General features: G+C 36.4%; 1 protein-coding gene across 3 annotated transcripts in view; it reads left to right on the top strand.

Annotated features, from left to right (window-relative positions):
• Positions 1–8,905: 8,905 nt before the first annotated feature.
• Positions 8,906–26,600, top strand: part of LOC127421763 (NLR family CARD domain-containing protein 3-like) — a 30,934-nt gene continuing 13,239 nt past the window's right edge. Inside the window, exons 1-3 of one of the 3 annotated variants that reach the window (XM_051664867.1) lie at positions 8,906–8,909; positions 23,955–24,080; positions 26,482–26,595. In XM_051664867.1, the coding sequence (XP_051520827.1) occupies positions 24,037–24,080; positions 26,482–26,595 (158 nt within the window). In that variant the 5' untranslated portion in view covers positions 8,906–8,909; positions 23,955–24,036. Of the gene's footprint in view, positions 8,910–23,085; positions 23,404–23,954; positions 24,081–26,481; positions 26,596–26,600 lie in introns of those variants that run through there. The other 2 variants (XM_051664868.1, XM_051664866.1) reach the window with 2 other exon arrangements.

Genomic DNA, 26,600 nt, shown 5'->3' with positions numbered 1-26,600 from the left:
ACTTTTGAAACAGTGAGTATTTTAATGTTTACCGATTGGCCCCATTCACTTCCATTGTAAGTGCCTCACTGTAACCATGATTTTATCTTTTTTTTTTTTTTTTTAAAGAAAAGGAGGGACGAGTCAAAATGTATTTTGTGGTAATTACCATTATACCACAAATGCTTTCGATTGAGTTAAGTTATATTGAACCCAGAATATTCCTTTAAGTGGGAAGTCCAATAGTAACAGGTTGGATTAGAGGCTAGCAAATCAAAAAATTTAATTCAAATCTTAAAATAAGAGTCTCCATTGGCTTGTTACAAAAGTGCAGGAATGGCATAACAATGATGACAATAGTAGAGACATCAAACATTCAACATCAACATCAAAGGGTCATAGAAAAAGGCAGCATAGCATATTGTACATGACAAACCCAACCTCAGACACAAGTTTAACCACAGCAACAAACCACACGTAGAGCTCACATAATAAGGATATGGTTATGATCACACAAGGTGTGTGTTACATAGTATTTGCTGACGGAGTTTGGATAAAAAAACAGAGTGACAAGACACACGTACACATAAAAAAAAACCAAAGTATCCGCATGAGACAGATCAGAAACATGTTTACTGGGGAGCCTTTAAGCCTTTCAAGGGGAAATTTTGCCGACAAACTCAGCAGACAAGGACAACAAACAAAATGCAATGGTTGGCGGGTAGCGCTTTGAGTTATTTAGGTCGTATATTGAAACTGAACGGAACTCAAAAGCCTTAAAAACAACTGAAAAGGTTCACAGATGTTTGCAAGCTTCTAAAATGTTCTTTAGTGAAAGCATGTTGTACAATCTCCCCTCAATATTTGAACATTAAGATGACTGTACAAACAGTTAGTCAAACTTTGGTCCAGTCTAGTGAGAAGTAGTCTCTAAAAAAACCAACTCTGCATACCAGAGGTAACGTTTTTCCCCCAGAGTGTTCTCAGCTAGACCACAGGTACATGAACACATGCTGGCTGTACAGATTCGCACTGTTGCCTTTACAAAAATAAACCAGCACATTTTGAGAATGAATTAGTTACTGTTTCTAAAATGCCTTATGGTGGACTTTTGAGGCAGAAAACTTTATTTAGCATAAAACGACAGTAAGAGTAATATCCAAAATGACACTCATAGTAAAAGTAACAGTAATAGTAAAAGTTATGGCAATAATAACAGTTATAGAAAGGCATAAACTGCTAAAAGAGACTGACAAAGATGAGTGTATCATCAAACTATATTGGCTTACATACAGTAGGAGAAACACTGACAGCACTTTTAGTTTAACAGTTTCACTATCCTTTATCTTTAGCCTACTGACCATATGTAGTTCAATACCCAAGTGTATAAAGTTTACTTGTAAAGTGAAACTACAGCCAGTCAAACACTGCAAAGACTACAAAGAGCTCTGTGTTTGTACGGGAAAGATTATCAACGGTAATAAAATTAAGTTTGAATTTAATCGCAATAAGATCATGACCCGACTCACCACTTCCTTGGCACCCGCTGCACTAACAAGGACAGGAAGCCGTGTTGACAGAGTTCTGACAGTGCAGAATAATTCGGCGAAATCTAAAAACTACGCTTTGAACGGCATCGCACGTCCCATGTACACTTCATGCGCCCGACGCGACGCGACAATACTAGAACGCTCCCTTTGTAATCAACGAAGGTGTCTGTTTTGTCACGTCGCGTCAATATCTCCACGACAGACAATAATGATATTATAAACAACAACAAAAAGTTATATCATTTTTAAAAGTGTGTCAAACAGAGTATTTATAATGATTTTTATATTTTATAACGTAACAAAACAAGTCAAATAATCATTATTGCGTCCTTCCTGGCTGTTTTTTAGATTGTTTACTTTGTACATGCGCTTGACTGACGTGTTTAACTGTTGCGCCGCGTCTCGCTGTTTCTTCGGCGTCTTGTGCAGGAACGCCACGTTTTTAGACGCCGCGTCAAGAACCTCAACTGATAAAAACTAGTCTCGGGACACCCGCGTTCTGCTCTGTTCGTTGCGCTTCTTCTAGATGTTTTGCGCAAGGACGCGTTCGGTGTGAATGGCCCATCACTTGTGCACGACTTTCACTTCACCTGCAGCAGCGAAACATAAAAATGAATCTTGTGTGGAGGAGGGAAGTTCAACGGAATAAAAACATAAAAGGTGTTAAAATGTGCCACAGTCTCAAAACTAAATTTTACTGACAGATCATGCACTGTTATGTGCACGTGCATCATTTATTAATAGGACTATTTCTTGTGGTCGGCTTTGCCGCTGTTTAGGTATGAATAGTCTTTGTGTATGCGTTGAAAGCAGCACATTACATGTACAGAGATATGTTAAAATGTTGACAGTGTGTCTCCTGAGTTGTTTAAAGGTGTCGTACGTTTTATTGACTGAAAAAAAAAAAAAAAAAAAAAAAACGTGCACCATTCACTCTGCTGATTCCTTTCAGCAGAGAGAGTTAAAGTCAGGGTCTGCTATCTGTTTTGCAGGTTAATAGCCCATTCCACTGAAGCTCTTCATGTCTCAACACTATTTGCAGTGCAGTATGGAAACTTCCATTTGCAGGGAATTAAAAAAGTAATGTTAATGTAAAAAGGAAGCAACTCTGTTCCTGTTTTTGTATAGGCTAGAGTTGGCAGTGTGTGTTAGAATGTTTGTGCCATTTTACTGTTTTACATAGATGGGTAGATACTATCCTTGAGAGAGAATAAAGGCAGCCAGAAAGGCACACTATGCAAAAGCATGTGATATTTTAAGACTAGTTGATTCTGACCTGGATGTTTGCCTCAGTTTTGGATTTAAAGCAAGCAGAGTCTAGCTCAGTTTACAGACACAGAGGCCACTGTCTAGTCTTGTAATTGATGACTGCCAGCAATGTGACATCTGACTAATTTTACCTGACAAAGACTTCTTTATTTGTACAGTCATTGTCGCTCGATTACTCTTTTAACATATGACCTGGTGTGTAATGCGTTCTGTTGCAACACACTGAGTTGAGCACCTGCAGGTTTCTCCAAGCTTTTCATAGTAAACAAATTCATCTGCAGTATAAACATGCTGTCAAGCAGTTCTTCATGCCACTGAAGTCATGAGCTTGCAACAGTTAGTGCTATTTTATTTAGTCTGTAAAACATCAGAAGCCCACTTATGTTAACTGAACCATTTTCATTCGAGAGATACTTTATGGAATTCCAGTCTCTAATATATCCTAAGGTGAATGTTTTATTTAAAAGAAATAAAAAAAATAAAAAAGCCTCCTTACTTTCAAGACTCCTGCTGTGCTTTTAGAAAGAGAGAGAGAAAAAAAAAAGGTCCCACTCACCCAATTTTAGTCCACTGTTGGAGGTGTAGTTCACATGCACTTAATACTGTCTCTATTCTCACATGAGCTCCTTTGTCAACCTTTCTGGCAGAATGGGAACTTCCTGGCTGTCTTAAACCCAGTGCGCATTTGACAGGGCTGTGATGTGAATGTCTCATTGGCTGACGTTCCACATGAAATCTGACACCTGCACAAGTTTCAACTATACTGCTGACTGTAAAGAGTGGATTTGTTCAGTGTGTATTATTCATGTTTATGGGGTGTGTGTGTGTGTGGGGGGGGGGGGGGGGGGCTTTTCTTTATCATAAAACAGTAAAAATTCTGGTTCTTCCATATGCAGTCAGCATTTTCACATGAATGATTTATATACAGTAGGATGGTTGTAAATGCTGGGGGGGGGGGGATTATATGAATCCTAAATTAATAGGAATTGATGTTTCAGGAGTGTAGTACTTTTGTATGAATTAGATATTTGACAGAGGAATGGGCTTGGCTGGCCCTGCGGGTGTTGAAATATCATAATGAATATCATGATGAAGTTCTCCTTTATACTTCATCTTCTTACTGTAACATCATTTTAGAGAAACCCGCCTCTGTACTAGCCTCACATTATTGTATACGTTTTCTTCTGTACAGACATAGGTAGGTCTGTGATTAAAGTAATTTGACTTCAGCACTCCCTTATTGCATTATATGCCATAATAGGCTTGTTTTTTTGTTTTTTGTTTTTGGTTGTTTTTCCAAAGTTGGAGTGCCTATAGTCAGAAGTATGACAAATATCTTAATATCCTTTTAGAGTCTGGTTGGTTGTGGGGCTCTCAATATCACTCCATGCATATATAGTTATAATTGTAGCCATTTTCTATAGTTAACAAAAAACAAAAACAAATGTGGGTCAGATGGCAGGTAGCTAGATTTTCTTGTTCACAAAACAAAGGTCTGAAGTACACATACATTTTATTTTCTTCTATTTTTTGACCTGTAGTTTTGCTCCAAAATCATAGGCAATTTTTTTTTTTCATTTTGACCCCCCTCTATAAATAATGGATTACTTAGTAAATATTGATCCATAGCATTTAATATTTTGGCTTTTGAAGTCATTTATGAATAATGGTCATTATTTCAGCTAAAATTTCATCTGGTGACTATTCTGAAATTTGATTGATTTGACATAGGATTAAGTGACCGAATTAGACCTGATGTCACTGGTTTGTATATATCCCAGACAGGGCTGGTACATAGACCCGAGAGGCCCCTGAAAAAAAATGGACTTTCCACCCAGTTGATGATCCTAATAGCTATTTTATAGCCTCATCAAAGAGGAAGACACATTTCCACACTTTGTGCAGATGTGATGGTCCTGTCGTAATGTTGTACTGAAGACTCTTTCTATGTGAGAGAAAGATGATGGCATTTTTACAGATCCAACTGGGGTGTTTGTTAAACCAACCATTCCAAGATGACTCCGTACAGGTGAACTGTACAGTCACATCACTAAGTATTAACCTGCAGGTGTTATATACTGTATTTAAGAAATTGTTTCATTTTATCATTATTTACTCACCCTCATCTTGTTCCAACGTCTGTCTTTCCTCCATAGAACACAAAAGGAGATGTTAGGCAGAATGTTAGCCTCAGTCACCATTCACTTTTATTGTACCACCAAAACATAAGTGGAAGTCATAGGGGTTTGAAACAACATGAGGACGAGTAAATAATGACAGAGCATTGTAATGTTTTAAATGTTTAATAGATAATGAAGCTCTCTGATTTAAATCAGGAGTGTGGTGTTGAGATTAAGGGTTAGGGTTGATAATTGGAATGTACTGGCTTGTTCCTCATAAGAATTAAGATATGAGCTGTCACCATTGTGCCTTTAAGCAAGGCACTTAACCCTAGGTTGCACTGGGGGGAACTGTATCTGTAATGTACATTCATGGTGCCGTTTTATGGCAACATTGTGTGAAAATCACAAAAACAAACGTTATCAGCTCTTGTTGTGTGCCGATATATATAGATTCTATGCTTTCTATATAAAGATCATGTCACAATCAAATGTAAAGCAACTTGCTTCCTTGTTCTCCTGAAAGCTTTATATGAACATCAGGTGTTTGATTCAGTTCATGACATTTGGCTATCAACAAATAAGGTTAGGAATGAATCAATACCATTAAGTCCACCTAACTAAAGGAAAAATCATCTTGCCTTTCAAATCTGCAATCAAGCCCTGACTTGCCCAGCCAAATCCCACAATAACATATGCATGGACACAATGTCTTAAGCAAATAATTCTGCTGAATCAGATTTACTGAACTGTTTAGAGTTTGCCAGTCAATGACAGTATGTATTAGCAGCGTTCACGGAATTAAAGCAATTGTTCACCTATAAATAAAAATTCTCAATTCTCAACATGAAAAGTCATGTTTACAGTACATCCAAATTATGAAATTTTAATTTATGTGAAAAAATTGAAAATTGCAAAAATGATAGGTGAAGAACAAAAATGTCACATCTGGGGAAATTGGGGCAAAATAGAACAGAAATAGGGCAGAAATATTACATATTCACACGACTTTTTTGATGTGCATCTATATTTCTATGTACACTCACTGAGCACTTTATTAGGAACACTATGGTCCTAATAAAGTGCCCGTCGTGGTCTTCTGCTGTTGTAGCCCAACAGGTTTTGAGGTTCAACGTGTTGTGCATTCTGAGATGCTATTCTGCTCACTACAATTGTACAGAGCGGTTATCTGAGTTACCGTAGCCTTTCTGTCAGCTCGAACCAGTCTGGCCATTCTCCACTGACCTCTCTCATTAACAAGATGTTCCGTCCGCAGAACTGCCGCTCACTGGATTTTTTTGGACCCATTCTGAGTAAACTCTAGAGACTGTAGTGCGTGAAAATTCCAGGAGATCAACAGTTACAGAAATACTCAAATCAGCACGTCTGGCACTGACAATCATGCCATGGTCAAAATCACTGAGATCACATTTTTTCCACATTCTGATGGATGATGTGAACATTAACTGAAGCTCCTGACCCATATCTGCATTTTATGCATTGCACTGCTGCCACACGACTGACTGATTATATAATCAGATGAATAATTAGGTGTATAGGTGTTCCTAATAAAGTGCTCAGTGAGTGTAAATTCTATAGGAATATATTCAGTAAATGTGTTTGCATCAAAGTATATGCGCATGCCTCGTTTCGAAAAAACAAAACAAATCTACCCACCTCAAGAGAGCGTGCAGTATAAGTTTTTCTTATATGCATTTTGGAGATTGTATTCACATCTTGGTGTTTCCATCCAGCATTTGTTATGCAATATTACAATATCCTAAAATTCACATAAAAATATGTGGTATGTCTTCAGGAGACTTGGAATAAATTATATTAACTATTTTTATGTTGCTTTTATAGTGTGTTTTTTGGACCTGAAGTGTCATTGAATGGGAAAAAAAAAAAAAATATGTGAAGATTTTTGGAAATTCTTTCTTGTGTTCCATGGAAAATATTACAGCATACAGGTTTGGAACATCATTTATTTGATTAAATAATTACAAAATTTTCATTTCAGGTGAACTACTCCTTTAAGTCTGGAAACAGTGGTCATTTTGAAAATGGCCATTGCTAAATTGTACACTTTAAGGATATGTAGTTTATGTACCGGGCTCCTTGATATGGATGATATGCGTTATTTGAGTATCAGTCATGCATCTGACTAATTTATGGCGGGCTTCACTCCCCAAGTTGGGGGAGGAGGCATTGTTGAAGACCTGTAGGCATAGGTGTTACTCTTCAGTTACTAAACACTATAGTGACACTTGCCCTGAGGGCTCCAACTGTGCCATTTCTAATGCATCTTTAAGCTCAAGTCAGTAAAGGTTCTGCTGACAATTTTACAGCTGTTGAGAATCAAGCTAGAAAACCAGTTATGTTAGGCCTACACTTGTTTTAAAAGGTGGCATTACGAAATGCATTATTCATCACTCTTGCATATGTGACTTAAGCATCTATGGATGAGTCACTGGTGATCTGATAAACAGTTACACAGATAAACAGTTTGAAAAGTTGTTTGGAACAGTCCTTTACTTTTAAGGAAAGTCACACAAAACCTCAAGTGTCTAACCATGAGGAATGCATCAGATGTCTGCTATATTCTGCAGATGATAAAAAAGGTTATTATAGATTTAGTTCCTGATTCTCATGGATTTTCATTTTCATTGACAAGTGATCAAGGGTCTTTCTGTCTTTCTTTTTCAGGTGCTGACCTTTCAGAAGAAGATGGCACATGAGGACTTCAGTGCAAACATCTTAGTCCTGGGCATCCCACACCTTTATAGCTTTGATGGACTGATATAGATATTTGAGTACAAGACGCTTAGCGAATGACTGTGATCTAGAAATGTTCTCCTGGCTGCAAACTATGCCCTAAGACCACATAACCATTCAAAAGTGACAGTGGGGTGTTGTCTGTATATGTTCCAACTGCCGGCACAAACAGAAACAAGTTCTATTGTGTGTTTGTGTGGGGAGGGGACATTGAGTAAAGAATGAGGACAACTTGTTTCAAATTGCAAGGGTTGCATCATTAATAGCAGGTTACCAGTGGCGATTTTAGGGGGTGGCCTGTGGTGGCCTGGGCCACTCCTGAAATCTCATTGGCCACCCTGTGGCCACCCCAGAACTGATTGGTAGTTCATCATGTTCATCAACACAAGAATGAAGAACCAATAGAAACACCTGTCAATCAAAGATGACATCTCAGGTCATTTGTTGATTTAGAGCCACACTGACCCAGGGTCAGTTTTATATTTCTGACCATTATAGTAGTGGTGGGACTGAAGCTGTGTGAGCTGATCTTTGATCAGTGGGGGGAGGGGCAGGCCGCGGGTGGCCAGGCAGGTGCCGCAGGTCGCGGGCAGCGGGCGCCAGGTTTGGAGTATAATGGTCGGTCAGAAGCACGAAGCTGACACGAGCTAACGTCTATCTCCAACTTCCAATGAGTTGACGACGTCGATTTGTGGTCAAAAAGAAAGTTGTTATTTGAGAGGTATGTTCTAATCTAATCTAACGTTTAATTTATCCTGAATTTCCATGTGAATATGAAAACATTTTTTCATTGTTACTGTAGCTAGGTTAAAGAGTAAGCTAGACCCTACACCACATTCAGCATGTTATCTTTATATTGACATGAAATATGAAATGCCATGTTTTCTAATTTAATGACGGAGGTGTGTAAAGCGTTTTTCAGATGTATATGTTCAATAGCTAAAGTTATATATATGGCTAACCTGTGGGTGAAATGGAAGGGTTTGTGCTGTGACTGTACTTTAAATCTTTACATGAGTTATTTATGAGCTCTTTATGTGTATTATTGGTCAGTCAGACCAATAAAATCTTCAAAGTTTTTATACCTTATTTGACATTTTAAATATGCAGAGGCAGGGCAAATTGCACTTAAATGCTGCAAATGATTTGACTAACTATTTTATTCAAAGTAATTGAAGCTATCAGAACATGTGGAAAATAAACCTGAGTAGACACTGTAAATAGAGTTTTGTTTTTTACTGTATTCAGAGCTCAATCTGCAATTTTGGGGTTTCCAGACAAACACCTATAAGCCCTTGTAGCCAATTTCACACACTGACTTGTACCCAATTTAACAATATTTCTGCTGGACAGTGCAGTTATAGCTAATAAACTAATGAATAATTGATTGAATGATTGATTGAATTGCGCCTCAATCAGTTATCACCTGTACTTGTATCTTTTTATGATTATACACTATACCTGATGTTATATGCAGATTAATTCTCTACAATGAGAATAGCTCTTAAAAATGTGTAACTGACTTTTCCTAAACAATTACTGATTTAAAAATGGATGTTATGTTAAAATAACCAGAGAGTCCCAGAAACTGTAATAGGTTGAAATAGAACAGGAATAGAAAACTGTCAAATGTCAAAACAACAATCTGATATTGAATACAAACAATTCAGAGAATGCTAACATGAGTTTAAGAATTCATTTATTCTACATGTGTAGATGTTGAAGCAAAGCAATGCGATATTTACACATTTTGATCATGTGCCATCCATAAAAGTTCTCCCGGTATCGCCACCCCACACTAGGTCTGTGCCCCATCTTGGCCACCCCAGTAAAAATGTCCTGGATACGCCACTGCAGGTTACAGCACAGAATTGGTTCAGTACATGTTGTATGTTCAAGAACAAAAAGGTTCACAGGATCAATGCCTTTACAACTTGAGTTGAAAAACAGGTCACATATTTCCATGAAGCTCTGACAATGCCTTAGGTGATCTGCACAGGTAGATGCACTGACATTCAGAAATTAAAATGCCTCATTACCCAATTAGTTCATGGCTAGAGACATTAGTATGAAAAACAGCTTGAGGGGTTTCAGGTGTGGTCTGAGGTACAGGAAGCACATTTGACATAAATGATTGGTCAAATATTACCTAAAATGTAGATTGAGAAATTTGATATTGGGGGATCTTTCTGCACTGAAAAACAAACAATAATGTTTGTTTTTAAATTTTACTTAAGTAAGAGGCTATTGATCTTAATTATTGTTTAGGTAGGTATCATTTGTATATGAAAATAAGCAGGCAGGTTTGTGTGTCAGGCACATTTTGCATAATACAGGGTGAAAAAGTATCGATACTTCCGATACTGATGCGGTACTGCATTTTTTTTTAACTAGTGATCTTATTATTTGGATAACATGAATATTAATGCATCTCATAAGCTCTGAAGTGGAAAAAAAGAATTATGTTAACGAACAGTTGCATGGTACCGGAACCTTTTTTTTCTTCCGCTCATCTTGACGTGCCAGAAATGCTAAAATACACTAGCAGTCACAGACAGCACTCACCCTTTCAGTCAAAGCACTCATTCAAATAGGGAGCAGTGCTTTCCTGAGGTATTGACAGAAAAACAGCATCTGGAGTTATTCACACTAAGTAATGACAAACCTACAAGGGCAGACTTTGCACTAGACAAAGGTAGGCAACCGCTTAGGGGCCCCAGAAGCCAAGGGCCCCCTAAAAATACAAATAATATGCTTTTTTTTATTATCATTAATGCTAAATAACATGCGCTGAAATTGTAAATACCACTGTTACAATGCCAATATGATTTATATCGCTGTTATTTTCAGCACCATTAATGCAAGCAACCCACTCCCCCCTCAGATCAGGCTGTAATGAAATATTCCAAGGTTTTATGCATCTACACAAGTTCATAAAAAGGTGAAGGTGAGCCAAACCACTCAGACAGTTTTGTGTGATTTCACCGTATACTGCTGCAAGTTACAAGCTAAGCTTCATTGTTGTTAGCTCAGTTTGAACTGAATTTGTGGAGAGAACAAAATTTAACGGAATCAAGACCTTCTAAGGTAACACTGTCTTTCCAGATGGATCAGATTGCTGCACAGCCTGCACTGCCACCCGCCGCTGCTTCCACGAGCACAGGACTCACTATAGTCACAAATACACAGTGTTGATGATGATTATGATCTGGGCATTGACACTCATAAATAAGAACTTTTTATGGAGAAAGACACAACCAACATTTTTGTTTGCTGTTTGCAAAGTCTAGTGCTGTCACATAGACCGATGAGGTATCCCAGGACACTTATTGTATTTCAGGGATATCTTTCAGGATGAAGGAATATATATATATATATATATATATATATAAAATAAAAAATAAATAAAAAAATGTATCCCCTTTTCTCCCCAATTTGGCATGCCCAATTCCCACTACTACATACTAGGTCCTCATGGTGGCATGGTTACTCACCTCACTGCGGGTGGTGGAGGACAAGTCTCAGTTGCCTCCACTTCTGAGACAGTCAATCCATGCATCTTATCATGTGGCTTGCTGTGCATGACACCGCAGAGACTCACAGCATGTGGAGGCTCCTGCTATTCTCCGCGATCCACGTGCAACTTACCACACGCCCCATTGAGAGCGAGAACCACTCATCGCGACCACGAGGAGGTTACCCCATGTGACTCTACCCTCTCTAGCAATTGGGCCAATTTGCTTAGGAGACCTGGCTGGAGTCACTCAGCACAACCTGGATTTGAACTCATGACACCAGGGGTGGTAGACAGCATCAATACTCATTGAGCTACCCTCAGCCACAGGCATGAAGACCTGCAGAAGGTAATCACAGCAATGCTGATTTAGGGCCATATCGCATGATTGCGAGTGTGATATTGCTTATATACCACAGTTCAATGAACAAGTAAATTAAAAAAATTTTAAGTAAAAACTGAGTACGGTCACGAAAAATGCATTTGTGCATATTTATACTTTCTTACGTGACGGATCAGAATCTGCCATTGCTGGTTCAAAACAAATTATGTGTGCCTCTCAAAAACATCACACTTCAGAAATACTAGTATCATGGCATGGGCTGTTTCTAACATGTCATTGGAGAAACAAGGATGTGTGTGTGTGTGTGTGTGTGTGTGTGTGTGTGTGTGTGTGTGTGTGTGTGTGTGTTTGTGTGTGTGAGAGAGAGAGAGAGAGAGAGAGAGAGAGAGAGAGAGAGAGAGAGAGAGAGAGAGAGAGCGTGTGCGATCACCTGTTGATGATGCTGTAGTCTGTTAGTCAGCTTTCTGAAGATAATGTCATTTTTGTGAAATGCATCCTATTTTCTCAGTGGAAAAATAGCCATCCAAGCGGGGGTATTCCTCTCTATTTCATGGTAGCCGGTGCACAAGAGTCTTTCACTACAGAAACCACAATGTCCTCTGCCATTTTGTCCTCTCCAATGTGGAAAGTCCGGTTAGAGGTAAGTGCCTTGAGTTTGTGTAATTAATCAGTCTGCTGTGTCTCTCAGCTGTGATGAGCCTTAATGCTGAAGTTTTTTGTTTAAAGCTGTTTAAAGCTATTTCCTAGCTTTAGTAGTGTAGTAGAAATAGAACGATCACGAAGTGCTGTTGAATATAAACACTGAGTGACGCTGACTCACTTCATGTCACTAACTGGCTCATATTACACACAAAAATGGTCTTTTGCCTCCACCTGCTGGCTAAAATATGTAATGTCACAATATTAAATATAAAGAGACAGATGGCCCTTAACACATCTGCACTGCTCTTACACTTTTGTTTAGAATGGCACGAACACAAGTGGGGTGATATGTGTTCGAGTGCTCACACCATGTGAGACCATCAGTACTCATGGAACGTCTCTCGTCCAAGCAGAATCGAGGACCGGAACTAACTGTTGTATATATATATATATATATATATATATATATATATATATATATATATATATATATATATATATAGGCTATATATATTATAATATTTCTCTTACAACACGTTTAGGAGAAAATCGACGTAAATGTGTGTCATTGAAGAGGGCCCCATCCCTGTACTTTGCCTAGGGCCCCCAAATCACTAAATCCACCCTGACATTTATTATAATGGGCTTGTGTAACCATTTTTAAAGGTTTATTTAAATTCAGAGTTTTTAAAACACTGATAATGATCTGTAACTCTCATTAATAAATGATACCCTTATGAAAACTACCCATGGATTTACTGTAGTAATATTGTATTAACCATGACTGTGGTGACCATGACTGTAGTAACCATGTTTTTTTTTTTTTTTTTTTTTTGGGGGGGGGGTTTGCCATTAACCAAAGTTTTGATACAATTAACCATGGTTTTACCACAGCATTTCTGTAGTATCCATATGGTAACTTGGTTTTAGTAATAGTAACCATATAATAATATCTATGGTTAATTTTGTGGTTTTATATGTGGCTTATACTTGCTAATTTTTAAAGGGTAAACAAAGCAGCCTAATAATTTTCTGCTTAGGCCTATAAAAATTATAATATATATATAAATATATATATATATATATATATATATATATATATATATATATATATATATATATATATATATATATATATAAATTATGACTTTATATATATATATATATATATATATATATATATATATATATATATATATATATATATAAAGTCATAATTTTAGTTACTAATTTTATCCAAAGAAATCGTAAAAATTCCATTTATTAGAGGCATCGGTACTGGTATCGATATCGGCAATATTGGCCTAAAAGTACGTGGTACTGGATTGAAAAGAAAATAAGTGGTATCACCCATCCCTAATTGAAGATATGGAATTTTGGTCACAAACATGGCGGCGCGGTCATACAGGCCAATAGAACTTTATTCACAGCAGCACCATTTTTTATTTTTGACAGGAATAACAACAAGGCTTTGAGGAATAGACATATAGTCTCTTAAATGGGTTGGCTGGATGTTTGAAGTGTTTTTGGATCGTTCTGCTGACAAGACATTGAAAAATATATTTCCAAGAAATTTCAGTATACAAAAGAATAAATAAAAAACCCAGGCAACATGAGTTGTGGAAAATTAGATGTGGTCCAGGAGCGTTTCGATAGCTGTAGCCTACGTGCATGCCATAGAATAGAATCGTTTTCATTACTGTACGATACTGTACGGTCTATGGAAGCCCTTTCAGAATGATTAAAGTATACCAACTTAAAAACATTTTCCATTAAATGTAAGCAATTATGGTATGTGTCCCGTATTTGTTTTGGCTTTTTTGAATCAGAACTATCGATGCCCGATTCGCGAATTAGCAAATCAGTCTGTGGCCTACTATGCAAGAGACACATTAATATTCATGCTACCCACAGCAAAAATTAATACTGTGGCAGTTAATATGGCATTAATTGTGCCATATTGAGCTACATATGGCATATTGCCAAATGAAACCGTGTTTAAAGGAAACCACTATGGGATGCATTACAAGTTGTTATTGACAACAGTGCAGAGAAAATACCAGTAAACGGGGTTTGGACTATTGATATTCAGAAGTGAGCCCTTGCAGGTCTGTGCAATGCATTCTTAATGTACAGCTATTATTGACCGACATTTATTTAGGTTAGCAAATTCATCTTGGGGCACCTACTTGTTATGCACAGAGCAGCACTCAGAGCCATAGTGTAGTTTGAGATATTACCACTAGATGGGAGTATTACACCACGTCTGACTCTGTAGACCTGTGAGAAGACGATTAGGGTCTTGAAGTGCAATAAATGAATAACATCTTGTTCATCTAATTTTTTTTTTTTTTTTTTTTACCTCACAAAAAGGGTAGGTTTATTTAAAATATAAAATAAATATTAATTTAGGAATTCAAAAGCTACGAATATTTCCATTGTAATAGGCCCAGGAATTATTATTATTATTATTATTATTATTATTATTATTATTATTATTTATATATTTTTGACGTTTTGTGACAATCATTGAGTCACTCTGGGCAAGAAACACAGGAACCTATAGATTTACAGAGAAGACTCACGTACTGCGGTAAATTTGGTTTCATATTCACACATTCGGACTTCTTTTGTCAATAGTTTTCTAATTATGGATGTAATACGATCAGTGTTTGTAAATTATAATAACTGGCATGTATGACAATCCACAACTAATTTAATCAAACAAAATACGCGATAATCGATTTTATTTAATATTTTCTTCCGATCTCAAACAAACTTGCGAAGTTAGGGACCGTCTATAAAGTGTGCACATTTTTTAATTTGTTTGCGACTAGCATGTGACTAGCATGTGCAACCTTAATGCACTTTTCGATTATTTCAGCCATGGTATTACTAGTTGAGTGGATGTTGAATATTGAATACGTGGATGTTGACGGCTGAATACCTCAGACATATTGGTCTGCTTCAGAAATATAAACCTTTATTGATATTTTATTTTAATATATAAAAAGTGAGTAGATTCTCCGTTGTTGTACAGGTTAATTCTAATAGCTTCAAATACTAATATATATATATATATATATATATATATATATATATATATATATATATATATATATATATATATATATCACCTCATTATACTCCTCAAAATATTTGCATATTGAAACAAACTTTTGTATAATTATAATTTCAATACTTTTAAAGTTGTTGAACAGTGTTAAAAAAAAGACTGTATACCTCATGAAACACCTTTTAAAGGACACAGTACTTTTATCAACTGTGTCTGAAAAGATATGATTACATTTTGAAAACTTTACTAGAGAATGGTCAATACACTTTAATTATTAATGTTTCCTTCAGAGCACAAGGTACTAGAACTTTTATTTTGCACCAGTCACTCCAAAATGTTCAATACTTTTTCAATAATTTAATGGTTGGACACAGCTCTTCAAAACAAATTGAACTATTTTAAGGACCCACTACAGGATATACTACACACAAGCAGATGGCCTATTGCCCTCATTACATGAGCAAAGACAGAGCGGGAGGGAATCACTACAGTACATCATGGAGAGAAGCAAAGCAGGTAGAAAACTAGTGTGACCAGAGGTCGGTCCCAGTTTTGCGAGGTGTGTCCCGGTGTCCCGTCATTTCTCTAAAAAATGTAATAATGTCCTGGTTTCAACTGTTAGGCTCACAGATTTGTTTTCTTTTCTTTGAAATTAAATATTCTTTACGTCCTTCTTGATATGGTGTCTGGTATCGATTGCAGGGAAGGGAAGATATTTTATTGCACTGCATGATGATTTGGCGATACTTTCATTCTTTTGCAGCAATCTGCTCAGAATCTATCTGGTTACCATGACAACGACTCACGTGCTTGGCGCTCTCAGCTCCTCTCTGTCATCATCCAACGCAAATTAGCATTGCCCAAATGAAAATGCATGTTCAACAAGCTGAAAGAAGCCGATCTATTTCTTTGCACAACACGTGAAAATGGAATTGAAATGTTTTGCTGCCACTGTAAATGTTCACTTTCCCTTGGCCACAGCGTAAAATAAGAGATTGCAGGTCATATTCATACAGCTATATATTTTTTAGGACAAGCACTTAAATGTGGAATTGTATTTTAACTTATAATTTCCAGTGTTGCATATTTTGTGTAAAAAATGTGTAGCTGAAAAGAAATTTCAAGCACTGACAAGTCATATCATTATTACACATGCAATATGACATCATATGGATAGAATAGGCTATATGGAATTTGTACATTTTACAAATATCTAAAATGTGGTTAAAATCGGATAAAACAATATATAATAAAATAACATTTCACATACTGAAAGATGTTATATTGAATTCAGCTACATATTTTAATACAATGTATGTATATGTGTAATATATATACACACACACACACACTGGTGGTCAAAAGTTTGGAATAATGTACAGATTTTGCTGTTTCGGAAGGAAATTGGTTCTTCAATTCACCAAAATGGCATTCAGCTGATCACAAATTATAGTCAGGACATTACTGATGTAAAAAGCAGCACAAGCACTATTTGAAAAAAGTCATTTTTGATCAAATCTAGACAGGCCCCATTTCCAGCAGCCATCACTCCAACACCTTATCCTTGAGTTATCATGCTAAATTGTTAATTTGGTACTAGAAAATCATTTGCCATTATATCGAACACAGTTGAAAGTTATTTGGTTCGTTAAATGAAGCTTAACATTATGTTTGTTTTTGAGTTACCACAGTATGCAATAGACTGGCATGTCTTAAGGTCAATATTAGGTCATAAATGGCAAAAAAAGAAACAGCTTTCTCTAGAAACTAATCAGTCAATTGCTATTTTGAGGAATGAAGGCTATACAATGCTTGAAATTGCCCCCCCCCCCCCCCCCCATCAGTTTAATCAGTTCATTGATACATTCTCAGTCTTCACAATTTGTATCACCTCTTACTCTAATAATTAAATCAACTAACTCATTATGCCATATGTTTAACTAGGACAATAATAGAATAAGAACTATATCAATAGTTCTTATTTAAAATAAATAAATAAATAATAATAATTCATTTTAAATAATTTTTGTAGCATTTTTGCCCCTAGCCACCCTTAGTTTCTGACCCTGGTTGTGGTATCACTGAAGGTTGTGCTACTCTGGCTTCAGCTCTGCGATCAAACCCCTCACACATGAAAATGCTGGAAATTAAGGAGTGAAGCTGCTTTTTGCACTAAAGGATGATCCTCGCTTTGCACTGGATACACTTGAGTAGGTTATAACATGATAAACATGTATGTTATGTTTTTTTACTGACCTTGTGGAATATTTTATGAAGTTAAATATAAATTAATCAAGTATAATCAATGTAAATATAGCCATTTTATTCTACAATTATTTCTGATGGTCAAGCATGTATTTTACTGTGTGGGATTGTGTGTAGAGACCTGTGAAAATGATGCCCTCTTAAAAGGGAATGTGTGCTCACATATGGTACTCATATATAGTAAACTTGAGTCTCATGTTTTGACACTAGAGAAAATATAGGATAAGCCCTTAAAGAGGTTCCAAATGGTGAGGCCTCCTTCAGATAGTTTCCTGTTCCTTTGTTAAAAATAACAGACTGAAGACACTGAACAAAATGTATGGAATGTATTGGTCACGCCCTGGTGGATATGTGTATATAGGCATGTTTGAATACTGAAAGTTCAGTTGTGCTGGGAGCAACTTGGCTTTTTTATCTCTGATAATAAAGTCTATCTTCTGGCATCAAAACCCTAAGACTTCAAGAGTGATGTTTCACAGAGGTGGCAGAAGCCACAACAACCTACTGTACAATGACTTAAAGCTGATGCCTGTAAGTTTGTCTATTTTAAAATACTTCCCCTGTCCCTATCAATCTCTGGATCCCTAATCCAGAGAGCTGTTGATCTGAAGAAAACTTAATTGTGACAAAGCGCCTGCTCTCATTTCTTGCCTTGCTGATATACAAATGATTAATGAAAAAGCCAGTGATGGTAGTTCCAAATGGGACAGGTGTCTTTAACAAAGGTACAGTCACATCCCTGCCCACATTTAGGGCATCTCTAATTTGAATCTCTGTTTCTTCTGTCCAGTTAGGTATCTCAACAGCAAAGTTGCATTTCCAGAAATGTAAGATCTTAGCCTGTCAAATATTTTAAAAAAAGCCCTGGGAAAAAGAGAGCATTCACTTTTGTTTGTTACCGACAATGTCAGACGCAACGTCTGAAACTGTATGTTCATTCATTTTATTATGTTAAAATTACTTTTTTTTTCTTTTTACTAGATTTTGTAAGTGAAATATATTTATTATTGCTTTTGGAGGATGAGTTGACTTAGCTAAGAATAAATAAACATCAAACAAACATGAGGAAACATACCTGTATCACCATCTTGAAATCTTGTAATGTTTTTAATGTGTAATCTTTTGATGAGTTTATTTTGGTTTTTCTAAAACAGATCAAAATACCAGCATGAAATGCTAAGTTTAATTAACATGAGTAAAATTGGATAAGAACATGTTTATTAAGGTTACAATTTGTTCAAACCTGATCAACAAGGTGTGATGAGGTAGGTAGAAAAACATATCTGGTATTAGTGAAGGTGTTGCTTCCTTCATTCATAAATACAAATACATTACAGCTAGAGCCCAAATCGTTTGAAGGGGATGAAATTACCTCTGAATTCTGTCATTGCCACATTTTTAAACATTTGAAATGATATTAATTTCACTGTTGAATATTCACATACTATCCTTTTTCCTTTAGCCCTTTTCCCCAAAATATATTTCTGTATGCTAGGAAAATATAAACCTTGTGGATCTTTTAGATCCAGGGTTTTTAACCAGGTACAATGGGCCCCTGGGTACTGCAGGGAATCCACAAAAAGTATATAATGTACAACATAGAATTTTCTTTAAAAAATTGACATTTTAATTTGAATGCACATTAACTAATTATCAAATAAGCAATATATAATGTGATAGTTAATGTTTAATGAAAGTTAAACATAGTGAGACAACATTTAGCTTTTATACCACCTGCAGCTGGATCCAGCTTCCTAAGATCCTAGATGTGGTTAAATCAGTTTAAGCATAGTACTCTACTCTATACAGTTTAATTATGCCACATTGTTTTCCTATTAATTTTGTTTTTAAATCAGTATTCATCTATTTTATCTGTGCAATCTCTCCTGCTATCTTTAATTATGCTTACATAAGCACTTTGAATTACTGCTGTGTATGAAACCTGTTTTTTTAAATAAACTTGGTCTGCCAAATCTTTTCAGAAACCCAGTTCTGCACAATAGATGAGATTTATGTAACCCTTGCCACACGTGAGCAATGGCTATGGAACAGTGTTTGATTTGCGCTTAGGACCAGGCTTCAGAAGATTTGGACTTGGCTTTGGAGAGAGAGACCAGAAACATAAAGGGGAAAAAACACACACGGACATGGGGGTTGAAGGTTGAAATGGTAAGAAAAGTTTGAGAAAGAAAGAAAAAATCAATTAACAATGAGAAGAAAATTTTTTTCACTTACCTGTAAAACAAACCTTTACCAAAGAAAAAGAGAAATCAGTTATTCATTGCTGTGAAAGAATTGAACATCATAGAACATTTGTTTAAAAAAAAAAAAAAAAAAAAAAAAAACATATCCTAGTGGCCTATTAAAGGGATAGTTCACCCAAAAATGGAAATTCTCTCATTATTTACTCATACTCATGCGTCCCAGATGTGTATGACTTTCTTTATTCTGCCGAACACAAACAACAATTTTAAAAGAATATTTTAGCTCTGTTGGTCCTACAATTCAAGTGAATGTTAACCAGACCTTTGAAGCTCCAAAAAGAACATAAAGCCAACATTAAAGTAATCCGCACGACTCCAGTTGTTAAATCAAAATCTTCAGAAACGATATGATTAGTGAGAAACAGATCAATATTTATGTCCTTTTTTACTATAAATTCTCCTCCCTGCCCAGTAGGTGCCAATATGCACAAAGAATGCAAATCACCAAAAAAATGTGAAAGTGGAGATTTATAGTAAAAATGGACTTAAATATCAATCTGTTTCTCACCCACACTTATCCTATCGCTTCTGAAGATGTAGATTTAACAACTGGAGTCATATGGATTACTTTTATGTGGCCTTTATGGGATTTTTGGAGCTTCAAATGTCTGGTCACCATTTACTTGCATTGTAAGAAACAACAGAGCTGAGATATTGTTCTTCAAATCTTTTTTTGTGTTCTGGAGAAGAAAGTCATACACATCTGGAATGACATGAGAGTGAGTAAATGATGAGAGAATTTTCATTTTTGGGTGAACTATCCTAATATAATGTTTTAAAATTATTTTTTTCACCCAGTCGTCACTTTCATCCCTTTAAATATTTCTTAGAAGGGATGTTTCTGACCATTTTAGCCTTCAATGCACTACTATCTCTTTGCCGAAGATATAATTTAGTGTAATGACTCTTTCCATTAATTTAGAGTGCATATGTTTCTCATGCTACTGTATTAAGACATGAAATGATTATATAAGTGTTAGATGTAATACACATTTTGTAATGTAGAACTTTCCTTTAGAAAAAGAAGCAGAGTTATTGTTAAGGTTGCTTTGCAGGGACCTATCATACGAAACAGTTTCCAATATACAGGTGCATCTCAATAAATTAGAATGTCGTGGAAAAGTTCATTTATTTCAGTAATTCAACTCAAATTGTGAAACTCGTGTATTAAATAAATTCATTGCACACAGACTGAAGTAGTTTAAGTCTTTGGTTCTTTTAATTGTGATGATTTTGGCTCACATTTAACAAAAACCCACCAATTCACTATCTCAAAACATTAGAATATGGTGACATGCCAATCAGCTAATCAACTCAAAACACCTGCAAAGGTATCCTGAGCCTTCAAAATGGTCTCTCAGTTTGGTTCACTAGGCTACACAATCATGGGGAAGACTGCTGATCTGACAGTTGTCCAGAAGACAATCATTGACACCCTTCAAAAGGAGGGTAAGCCACAAACATTCATTGCCAAAGAAGCTGGCTGTTCACAGAGTGCTGTATCCAAGCATGTTAACAGAAAGTTGAGTGGAAGGAAAAAGTGTGGAAGAAAAAGATGCACAACCAACCGAGAGAACCGCAGCCTTATGAGGATTGTCAAGCAAAATCGATTCAAGAATTTGGGTGAACTTCACAAGGAATGGACTGAGGCTGGGGTCAAGGCATCAAGAGCCACCATACACAGACATGTCAAGGAATTTGGCTACAGTTGTGGTATTCCTCTAGTTAAGCCACTCCTGAACCACAGACAACGTCAAAGGCGTCTTACCTGGGCTAAGGAGAAGAACTGGACTGTTGCCCAGTGGTCCAAAGTCCTCTTTTCAGATGAGAGCAAGTTTTGTATTTCATTTGGAAACCAAGGTCCTAGAGTCTGGAGGAAGGGTGGAGAAGCTCATAGCCCAAGTTGCTTGAAGTCCAGTGTTAAGTTTCCACAGTCTGTGATGATTTGGGGTGCAATGTCATCTGCTGGTGTTGGTCCATTGTGTTTTTTGAAAACCAAAGTCACTGCACCCGTTTACCAAGAAATTTTGGAGCACTTCATGCTTCCTTCTGCTGACCAGCTTTTTAAAGATGCTGATTTCATTTTCCAGCAGGATTTGGCACCTGCCCACACTGCCAAAAGCACCAAAAGTTGGTTAAATGACCATGGTGTTGGTGTGCTTGACTGGCCAGCAAACTCACCAGACCTGAACCCCATAGAGAATCTATGGGGTATTGTCAAGAGGAAAATGAGAAACAAGAGACCAAAAAATGCAGATGAGCTGAAGGCCACTGTCAAAGAAACCTGGGCTTCCATACCACCTCAGCAGTGCCACAAACTGATCACCTCCATGCCACGCCGAATTGAGGCAGTAATTAAAGCAAAAGGAGCCCCTACCAAGTATTGAGTAAATGAACATACTTTCCAGACGGCCAACAATTCACTAAAAATGTTTTTTTTTTATTGGTCTTATGATGTATTCTAATTTTTTGGATAGTGAATTGGTGGGTTTCTGTTAAATGTGAGCCAAAATCATCACAATTAAAAGAACCAAAGACTTAAACTACTTCAGTCTGTGTGCACTGAATTTATTTAATACACGAGTTTCACAATTTGAGTTGAATTACTGAAATAAATGAACTTTTCCACGACATTCTAATTTATTGAGATGCACCTGTATATATATATAACAGTAGGCCTATTATATTTCTGTTGTTTTGAGCTAGAGGAAAAAAAATTAAGGATCTGTCATTGAAACATGCATATCAGCCAAGGTTTTGAATATTGTGTGGGACGTGTCCCCCTCAGTGTCTATGGTGGTTACAGCCCTGATGAGAGATTGTCTGTTATTTTTCTTTTAACAATGTGGTCATGTTTAGAGCTTATTAAAGTAATTTAAAAAAGGAAGATGGCCATTTGAGAGTCACTGAAAATCAGAGCATTAACCGCAGACGGTATCTGTCCTCCTTTTCCTGTAGGTATGTGTGTCAGTGTTACAGAGAGATATTGATTGTGAGAAACCTCATATGGGTCTTTAGTAAAGACTAAATCTATTCAATTTGTTGCTTTTTTACTTTTCTTTTATGTGATTTATAATCTTTAGGACTTAATGATATATCAGTGGTGTTGGGGCCTCTATTAAAGTTTTTCTATTATGCAACTGATCATTTGTGTACTCTGTCTACTCCCCCCTGCCACCTAATGTGCATACCGGTCACTGCAGCATCTTTAGAGCAGTTAAGATCAGGTGGAAGGTGTCTCTCAGTAGGTAGCAGCACTCGGCTTTCCCATCGCTTGTTTTCACGATTAAATTAACTATTTCTTATTTTTGTTTGGAATCTGACTTTAACCCAAGTGAGTCTGGATGTATGCAGATATGACTTCCTGGACTGGATAACAATTGCATGAGATTTTCTGTATCATCTGGCTTGTTGTTTACTAGAATGTTGGAACTCCACACACCTGACACCCAGCAAAGAGTATTTTTCATGGGTGGAGCCTGTGCCTAGTCCTCTCCTAGCCAGTCATCACAAGCTTTGCTGGAAAAACCTGTTGGATAAGATCATAATTCTGAACACAACATTCATTATTCATGATTGTTTGACTTTCAGCTCAGAGTAGACACTGTAAGTACCTGTGTTCATAATTCATTTGCACAGATTATTATTTTTGAGTTAATTCAATGGCGATCAACTGTTAATAACAAAATCTAATGGGAACTGAGTTTAAAATTACTGCATTGTATTGTATGTGTTGATATGGGTTTTGCATGAAATTTATTGACCTAAAAAATAACAATTGTAAAATAAAGAATGATAAAGTTATGATGAATATCATATGAATATGTCTAAACACATTCCAGTAATGTATGTAAGAATGCTCTATTACATACTGCCTGTCGCCACTGTTTTGTTGTATCTAAAGTAGCCTATCTGTCTGTCTAACAAATAATGCAATACAAATGATCTCATTATACAACCCATATAATTATTATATTAAAAATTGTTAAGAAAATCTTAAGAATAGTCTTTTATTTAGTAAATTTTAACATTAGTGCACTTACTTTAGATATTTCCATATGCACATAAGAATTAAAATCATAAATTACAATTGTATAGTCTTATATCATGCATATAATAATAATTAAAACTTTTCAATTATTATTTTCATATACTAGATTTTCATTGCTACAGGCCTGCACAGAAACAGTATATAGATCATTCTTACCAGAGCCCACCTGTGTGTCTAGAGGCCAGTCAATGGAGCCACCAGAATTAGAAGATGGAGGTGCTTCTGCACCGTGGTAAGCTTTTTAAATGTTATGTACCATTTACTCCTCTGTATCAAATACATAAGATTTGGAGGGGAACTACAGGTATATACATTTAATTTACACATTTATTGAGGGGTCTTAGAGACCTCAATGCTGTATGGGTAAAAATAATAATGGTATTTCAAAATTAACATAACAATAACCTATTGACCTGATAGAAACCCAATAAGCAGATATTATTGAAGCTTTAACCTTTTGTCTTGCACTTTTCCACTGCACATTACGGTTCAACTCGACTCGACTCTGCTCGCTTTACTTTTCTGAGCTTGCTTTTCCACTGCAGTTTAGTGCCGCCTCAACATGGGTGGGATTGCCGCCTCTACTGCCGTGACATCATCTTAAACGCGACACAAACATTACTGACCATAAACAATAACACGACCGCTAGCTGTTAGCAACTAGCTCATTGTGCTGCATAAAGCAGTTGTTGCATGGTGATTTTACACAAGTGTAACAGTTAAATTGGTCTGGTTGTTTTAGAAGCAAGCTTTCCAGTAGCTGGTCAACTAAATAAAGTGAAGCTTTCAAGCAGAATATAGAGTTAACGTAACAAAACGTACCATCCTCCATCGTGGACTCCAACAACGCAGAGTCCAGGGCACTCTCCCTCCCATTGCTCGCTGGTCTGTTGCCATAGATAGCATCCATTTGGTCGAACCACTTCCACTTTCTTCTGTTTGAACCACTCCGGCTGTTGTGGTCCTTGATGGTTCTGTAGTCACTTAAGTTTTTTTAACTTTTCCCTACACTGTTGGTGGTAGCCGTAGGCGGCCAACAGCTGAGACACTTCCTGAAATACTTTTTCATTTCGCGTCGTTTCGTTCCTCGCTAACGAGAGGAACGTCTGCACCTCGTTTATTGACCACGGCGTGGTTTTGCGCACAGCCATTTCTTTTTACAATTTGAAAGTCGCGTGAACAAATGATATTGCTGTCGATTTTGCTAACTTTAAAACTAGCGGGTTGATGTCCCGTGTTGCAAATCCAGTGACGCTGGTAGTGACGATTCTCTCTGACCAATCAGTGATATGCAGGGTTTTGATGTCACATTTAGTATCGGCTCGGCTCGCTTGGAACCTCGACTGAGGTGGTACTAAAAAAAGAATCAGGTATCAGGTACTATCCACAGTGGAAAACCCCCAAAAAGCGAGCAGAGTCGAGTCGAGTTGAGCTGTACCGTGCAGTGGAAAAGCCCCATATGTGCAAGAAATACATAATAAAAACAAACATATAAAAAAAAAAAATAATAATAAAAAATACAACATTTATATTAATTATATTAATAATAGAATATTAATCAAATAAAACATTTTAATAGAGGACAAGTGAAGCATGTTATCAAGTTAAAATTTTGTGTATAGTAATTTTTTATTGGAATATTAGAAAAGTCATGAAGACAACATCAAACAGATATTTCAGTGTTATTTTAAGGTTTCAATGGGTGTAATTCTGAAGTGCATTTCAAGGTGAAGGCAGATCTGAATTAAGTAAACAGGGACTAAAAACAAAATGTTTTTCATTTCAGTTCGTTTTAAGCAGAAACTGTATTTTTTTTGTTCCGGTTCGGCTGTTCCGCGGCCTCCTTTCCATTTGGTAATTGGTTAGGATGAAATAAAAAAATAAAAAATGGGTAATAACATTCCTTTAAAAATTACAGTACTCTGTTCCAAGAGTGGGTGATATACTGGTTGCAGTGCTACCAGATCGCGCAAGAATAAAAGCACTTGCCATTTTTTTTAATTTTTTTTTACATTTTTATGAAAGAAACAAGTCCAAAGTCACATAAAATAAGCAGACTTGACAACACTGATCAGGTGAATCCCTGCAAAGGAGGAAATGAGGAAAAGCTTGTTAGAAGGTGTGTCTTCTGTATAGAAATAGGATAAGTGGGTAAATAACACATGGAATAATTGTGCATTTACATGCAATAATTAGTTGTCAATAAAGGTCTTCAGTCACAGAAGACTACATACACAACATCCAATTAGGCAAAGAAATGGGTGATGCAGCAGTTTCCTTCAGAATCAAAGCACATGATTATTATTTTCAACTAATAAGAGAGAAGACTCATTTTTGCTGGGAACAAGAAGTGACGTATATCCGTAAATTTACTGTGATAAACCCTTTGGCCTTTGGTTTCATGAAAAAAAATCAATGAAATTAAATAGGAATGTTGTTAACCGGTTACCAGCATTTAAAAATAACGTCTTCACTCCGAAATAATTAAAAAGTACTTGTACTCATTTATGTTTACATTCTGCAAAACATTTGGTTTGTTTTAGTTTTCATTCCTTGAAGAAAGTAACTACCGCTTCTAGTAGAAAGGAAAAATCAATATTATAAGTGATATTTTGTGTGTTTTTGTTTTACAGTTCAGTAGAGCCAGAGAGATCAGACTCACCAGAACTCAGCCATGTGTCCATAAAGAGATGCCACTCAATAGAGATTCCAATATTCTTTAAAAATGAAGACACTTATGAAGACAGGTAAT

This window comes from Myxocyprinus asiaticus, chromosome 31, assembly GCF_019703515.2.
Source record: "Myxocyprinus asiaticus isolate MX2 ecotype Aquarium Trade chromosome 31, UBuf_Myxa_2, whole genome shotgun sequence".
Taxonomy (NCBI): domain Eukaryota; kingdom Metazoa; phylum Chordata; class Actinopteri; order Cypriniformes; family Catostomidae; genus Myxocyprinus; species Myxocyprinus asiaticus.
Note: the sequence above shows the minus strand (reverse complement) of the source record. Positions and strands in the feature narration are given on the sequence as shown.